Source organism: Leuresthes tenuis, unplaced genomic scaffold (genome assembly GCF_036924035.1).
Source record: "Leuresthes tenuis unplaced genomic scaffold, fLeuTen1.0.hap1 SCAF_2, whole genome shotgun sequence".
Classification (NCBI taxonomy): domain Eukaryota; kingdom Metazoa; phylum Chordata; class Actinopteri; order Atheriniformes; family Atherinopsidae; genus Leuresthes; species Leuresthes tenuis.
Genome location: NW_027325356.1, coordinates 5,257,991 through 5,264,755, shown reverse-complemented (window position 1 = coordinate 5,264,755; position 6,765 = coordinate 5,257,991). Strand labels below are relative to the sequence as shown.

The 6,765-nt window shown below is 40.9% G+C and overlaps 1 protein-coding gene across 2 annotated transcripts; it reads left to right on the top strand.

Annotated features, from left to right (window-relative positions):
• The first annotated feature begins 1,183 nt into the window (after positions 1 to 1,183).
• Positions 1,184 to 6,153, top strand: LOC140301499 (immunoglobulin superfamily containing leucine-rich repeat protein 2-like). 2 transcript variants are annotated; one of them, XR_011914916.1, is made up of 3 exons: positions 1,184 to 1,367; positions 3,194 to 5,855; positions 5,894 to 6,153. XR_011914916.1 is itself a non-coding variant. In XM_072379967.1 (2 exons), the coding sequence occupies exon 2, from the start codon at positions 3,202 to 3,204 to the stop codon at positions 5,347 to 5,349; it is 2,148 nt and encodes a 715-aa protein (XP_072236068.1). In that variant the 5' UTR covers positions 1,184 to 1,367; positions 3,194 to 3,201; the 3' UTR covers positions 5,350 to 6,153. The 2 variants fall into 2 exon arrangements, 1 of the variants encoding a protein (XP_072236068.1); XM_072379967.1 differs by having other exon boundaries at positions 3,194 to 6,153.
• The last annotated feature ends 612 nt before the right edge of the window (positions 6,154 to 6,765 follow it).

Genomic DNA, 6,765 nt, shown 5'->3' with positions numbered 1-6,765 from the left:
AAGATGATGATGGAGCACTTTCACCTCTTAAGACAATCCATCATGTCTGTTTAGGATCATTATTCTGCTGTTGGGCCATTTTATATCTTAAGTGTGTTTGTGGTTTTACTGGTGGTTTAACTGGTCCATTTAATTGTTTCTTTCCTCCACAAGTGAAATGTTCTCTGTACAGCTGGATGCCACAGGAACCCAGAGCATGCTCTGTCCACCCTCATGCTTTACAATTGAAGTGGTGTTTTTTTTTACGTGAAATACATTTCTACAGGAATACCTTTGCTCATCGAGGCCAAAAAGTTACACTTTAAGCATGTTGATATACAGGACATGGTTACAGACTGCTTCAGGCTGTTCAGATGTTCAAAGACTCTTCTTTGAAAGTCAAATATATTCAGTAACAGTGCACCACCGATCCCGAGTCTGACAAAACCCCCAGAAGGTGCTCTGCTGTCAAATCTTTGGGTCTTAATTCACATGTTTGATAATTCTGCCTCTAATCTTCCTGTTAACTGTCATTTCTTCAGTGTATTACTGAGGAAAGCGTGACCTGAAAATGCTTCATCTTTTTAAAACATGTGTCTGCTTCGTTAAGGTCACATACAGTATTTAAGTGTTCATTGTTGGCTGCTCAGGGGAACCTCTGGTTGTTAACAACTGAAGAATGGCTTGAGGGGTCAGAATACCTCTAAAGCTCTGAAACTGTATCACCTGTCCTTTTGAACTGTGACCAGAGTCCGAACAAACTCATCCAGGTCTAAAACCACAGATCATTTGGGCTGCTCTTTTCCTTTTTCCACAGTAAATTTATGCAAAACAAAACTAATTCATCCATCTTATGTAAAACATAGAGTGTAATATTAGAGATCAATTTGTTTTCTACTTGTTTAACTACTCATAGTAACATAGGAAGGATGCTCAAACTTTTGCATGCTGCTATACTGAGAAATAACTACTGAAAGTGAAAAAGAAAACTGACACTCTCAGCCTAATTTTGGGCAGGGCTGTAACAAAGGTTCTTTTTTGTAGTTGATGAAGCTGACTTTTTTGTCTTTATCCGTTAGCCTTTTCTTGTAAGGCAACATTAAAGGCCGTTTCCCCTTTAAATATTTCGGGAAACGTGGACGTGGTTCCGTCCAGAGCTGAGAAGGAGCAGCAAGATATACCACAGCATGACACACAGCGGCTGATGTTCACAGGCAGGAGACACTGCGGAGCAGACTCGCGTGTTTTCATCATGTCAGCAGACATGCTGATGCAAAAACTCAGCATCAAACTTCAAACAGGCATGTAGTCCGGGCAGCTTCGACTGCAAACATCAGCTGACAAAAAAGGATTTTTCTACAGATATAAACAATCACACAGAAACGCAGGTAAGCTCCTGGGATCTTCTTTCCTCCCCGCATCAATTTTTCATGCGCGACCCTTTCCCCAGATCTTTTAGCGGAGACGAACTTTGGTGTTTTGTGTCAGATTACCCTGGCAGACGGGATGTTTGTCTCTTAGTCAGACTAAAGAGAGGATCCCTGCGGTTTGCAGACAGCTGGAAACAGACAGAGCAGACGTGCCTTTCAGCACCAAGGACAGAGGATGCTGCGCAGTTTGAAACCAGAAGCTCGTGTCAGCTGCACACCCTGCAGCTTCACTGCTTCTGCTTAAAACATGGATCGGTTCTCATTTCAAAGGCATCTTTACAGACCTTTAAATGAACCGATTTGAGTTTTCTTAAACAAATGATGTCGCATGCTTTTGAAAGACGCAAACAAGTCGCAAAGCCGCCCTTTAAAATCCTGTTAAAATGACATATTTAAGATCGGGAGCCGTCAGAGTTGAGATAAATGAGGTCCATCTTCAAGAACAGTTGATCATGTTTTATGTAAATATTTTTTCATTATTATTATTTCACCATAAAATAAAGTAGCAGCATGATTTCTTTAGAAAACAAACACATTTCTGCAACATTAGCTTCTCTTCAGCTCTATATGATCAAAAGTTTTTATTTTGTGCAGATTTAAGTTGATATGATCAACATTTCTTCATACAAAAGAGGTGAAGTGATATTTTTGTTGAGAAGAGTTGATTTTTATTTTTTGGTGACTTGTTCCCTGTTTATTAAGGATAAACCTAATGAGCCTGAGTTTTCATTTGGAATATTTCTATGACTTTGTATTCATAATTGGGGTGGAGTAGTAAAAATAATCTATCATCTATTGTTTTATTTCCATTTGCCACTTAGCTTACACGCCACCTCTTCAGTGAAAACCCAAAAGCATGATAGATGTTTATAGAGCTATTTTATACTGAACTGTTCTATTTTTCTATACAAATCCACATAAAGTTAGAGCTGTTTCTTTATATATATATTTTAAAATACTACACAACCTAGGGGAATTAAATCACAACGACTTATTATAGACGAGGCTGGAAGTGAGACGTTTTGCATATTAAATGTAGTCTAAACCAAATTAGCAGCAGTCTGAGCTAACATTGAAGAAAACCTCTGTCTGCAAAGTGTAAAAGTCATATTGTAACTGAGCTTTATTTTCTGTGAGAGACTACAGATAAAATGTTTGAGCTATTTTTAGATATCTGGCTGTTTACCTTCACAACATGCCTTCTTGTCCGTTCACCCCATTTTGTTCTATTTGACTTTAATTCATATTAATGTGCATCTAATGAGAAAACTTTACATCTGCACACGTGAACGTAACATTTCTAGAAATGTTAAATGTTAAACAAGTTTGATGGAACGTCTGGGTTAAAATCATTTATGAACTTTCCAATAAAAATGTCTGATTTTTAACAAAGTAAAGACCTAAAATGACACCAAACTTTACAGTTTTATCATTATCAATATTCTGAGTGTTTACACGGAGATGTTTGATTTATTGCCAGATTTGGATATTTCATTATTGAAAACATCGTATGGTAATTTTTTCTGTCTGTTTTCAGTGTTTTCTGATGAATAAGGCAATAAAAAGAGATCTTAAATCTCCTCTGTAAAACATCTTGACACCAAGTTGTAACAAAAATTTTGAATGAGGCTTTTCTTTTTTGTGTTCGCTCCTGTTCTGGAGGTGTTAGGTGACAATAACTAAACCTTTTATTTAAAGAAAGTCATATAACATCAAGTGAGCATAACTTGTGCTAATTCAATAAGTTTACCCATTGATAGGTGGTCTATGTCTCTGTTTTACAGGAACAAAAATGGCAGCGACAGGCATCTTCCTCGTGACTTTGTGGACTGCCACCATCTTCACCTCTGCACTCGGCTGTCCTCAGCTCTGCACGTGCTCAGAAAAATACGGTCGCTATTTTGCTGAATGCTCTTACAAACACTTAACTGAAGTCCCAGATGGCCTCCCGCCCAATGTCACTACTGTGAGTCTCACTGTAAACAGGATCAGTGTCATATCACTGGGCAGCTTTGATAATGTCACCCAGGTGACTTCTCTGTGGATGGCCCACAATGAGATTGTGTCTATTAAACAAGGGAGCCTTCTGCCTTTGGTTAATCTGCTCAACTTTGACATCAGCCACAATAAAATTGTTGACTTTCCTTGGGAGGATCTGCAGAACCTCACAACCCTGCAGCTGCTGAGGATGAACCACAATGAGATGGCCAACCTGCCAAGAGACGCCTTCTCCAACCTCAAAGATCTAAGGTCCATCAGACTCAACAATAACAAATTTACAACCCTGGCTGAAGGGACATTTGATGGTTTGGTGTCTTTGACGCATTTGCAGATTCATAACAATCCTTTCGGTTGTACCTGCTCCTTGGACTGGCTCAGAGACTGGATTTCAACAGCCACCATCTCAGTTTCAGAGCAGAGTTTGATCACTTGTGCAACTCCCGAGGAGCTTAAAGGAGAAGTGATCTCTGCACTGCCTGAGTCAAAGTGCTCTAGCCCAAATGTCACAATACGAATTGAGCCAAACATCCATACCACAAGTTTCTATGAAGACAGTAAACTGGTCTTGACTTGTGAGTTTAAAGGAAACCCAAAGCCGTTGATCGTGTGGAGCATTCACAGCAGAGGGCAAAAACAGGAGCTGGCTCTGTCGTTCACCGAGGACGGCTCTGCAGAATCAAATGAGGACTCCTCGATGTCCTATTACTCTATCAAAGTCTTTAATAATGGAACTCTTCTCATTCCAAACATCAAGAAGGAAGATGGCGGAAACTACAGCTGCTCTGCCACAAATGAGTTTGGTAGCGCTGAGGATTCGGTGTTGGTGGAGGTGGTGGCGACACCAAAACCAACGCCCATAAAGCAAATAACCACAGCATTACCTTACACTAAAACCAACCCATTCATCCAACAAAATACAGAAAAAACATCTGGTTTGAAGTCCGCGCTTCTCCCTTATTTGATGAGAAAAGACATCCTGATCATGATGCCCACTTATCATCCGACTGCAGACATCAATTCCGAGTCTAACGAGGACACAACCAGATATCCGCCACGTTCAAGCAAATGTGGCCTGACAGCTAATACAAAAAACATCTCCAGTTATGCCTTAAATAGGAGTCTGGATGATGTAAAGCAGTACACATTTGACTTTGGTGTTATTGCATTAGGGGTGTCAGAAACAGAGGCAACAGTGCGACTCAATCCTCTACTTATATCCAGAGACAGGAGCATCAACCGAGCCGGCGCTGCCCCATCTGAGAGCTACAACTCTGACAGTGAGGAGTACTTTGGACTCCCCGACGTCTTTGAAAAAGTCAATTCAAATGGCTTGTATCTATGCATCGCTGCTGACAGCAAACACTCTGCTGTGCAGTGGACAAGGATCAAGGAAGGCGTCAACACATATCTGTTCAGTGGTTTACGACCTGGCACCAACTACTCACTGTGTTTGACCTACAGAGGGGAGGACTGTGAGGTCCAGGTTCTTTTCACCACCAGAAGGAGGGTGCCAAACCTGCTCATCATCATCTCAGTCAGCATCTGCCTCCTTACTGTATCTACTGTGCCTCTGCTGGGAGCAACATGCTTCCACCTGGTGTACAAATACCGCAGCAAGACCTACAAGCTGATCCTGAAGGCCAAAGACCAGTACCACATGGACAGGAACCTGACTTCCAGCTTAAAAATGCACGGCCCTCACACTGAGTCTCAGAGAAAGATTAATGGCAGCCAGCTGGAAGACGAGGACAGGGAGAGTGCAGACGACGGGGAGAAAGAGGCAGACACTGAGGAAAGTATGGTGACTGAGTCTTTTACTTTGTCTCAATGCAGGGGGAATGTAGACGACTGTGAGATGGGATCAGAGTGTAGTGACAGGTTGCCTTTGGGAGCTGAAGCTGTTAATATTATAAGCAACTACAAATATCCAAATCAGTAATCTCCAGCTTCCTTTTACATGTTGTCTTAAACCGTTGTGTTTCCATTTGAGTCAGCTGTTTAGTTTCTGCTCAGCCCAGCAGATGCACCGCTCTGCTTTGCACTGACATTTATCAAAGTACAATCACTGCATTTGCTTTAAACCACAGCACAACGGCTACAGCATTCAATGACCGGATGGGAGGGCAGCCACCGGGCTCCACTGATTGTCAGCGCATGTTTTCCAGACAAACATTGTGGAGGAGGCTGAACCAGATCTGGTTTAAGCCCATACTTTTGAGAGAGAAGCTGGGTGCTTGATGTCAAAAATAGAAAAGAGCTATTAAAGCAACACTAGAAAAGTTTGTGAACCTTAAAACTACGTGTTTCTGACTTTTGTTATGCACATCCCCAGGCCTGCAGGGGGCTGAGATGCCTCAATCCACAACTTTAGTTTGGTCGTTTGACATTTGGGAGGACTTTTGATGGCGTCTATGTGACATCTTCACCATTACAAAAATGAATTAAGTTTGGCTGTACATGTGCAGGGCTCACACTGAAATGAGTTTTTACGACAGTGGTGGTTTATTCTACAACTGAAGGTGAAGCCAAAGAGCACCAACATTGGCTGAATTTTCTGGTGTTATCTTAAGGTAGAAAATGAAAGCCCAACCTCAAAGAAGTTCATATCTGTGCATCTTCCTATTTACAGAAAATAGGCTGATATTTCTGGAAACTCTTTCATTTGCTGTCTTGGTGAAATAGCCTGCCAATCTGCCACATTTCATGTGTCATTTCTTTGTAATTAATGCTTTTTGTGCTTAATTTTATGACACAAAACATTGAATGTGTGGGTGAAAATACAGAGAATCCCCTGACAATTCAGAGTAATAACATGTGACGTTTTTCTTATTTCAACTACAGATAATTAAGATAATTTTCAGATATGTATCTTGTCCCAGCTGTACCACAACTCTCATAGTGATAGACAATCATGGGATGCGTGTACCTAAGTGCAATAGTAGTAAAATTTCAGATATGCCAATGGACAAATACTAAAGTTTTGTCAAAGCCTCTGACAGCTCACACAAGGTGTCCTTTGTTTTAGGTGTTCTGACACACCGCCTGGTGCGATCTAGGCCCATGACAGCAAAATCATTGTAAAATGTGTACTTATGTACTTAACAGCAACTTTGTCCTCAGAGGGACAAAGTTGACCGAGGGACTCGGTTTTGTGGAAAGATAGTTGTCAGGTTTAAAATACGCCATGTTAGTCCAGCAACTGGGATAATGTTGCTATGATTTACCATTTCAAGATATCTAAAACTAATGCTAAAACTTTTGTTTTGCTAGTATCCCACATTATGAGGTTGAAAATACCTTGTTTTCCTGGATGCCATGTTCTTCTGCTCATGCTCTGTTTTACAAGAGTTATATG

What these genes read in the sequence shown, in the direction of transcription:
- LOC140301499 (XM_072379967.1), top strand. Translation starts at nt 3,202, where the DNA reads ATGGCAGCGACAGGCATCTTCCTCGTGACTTTGTGGACTGCCACCATC.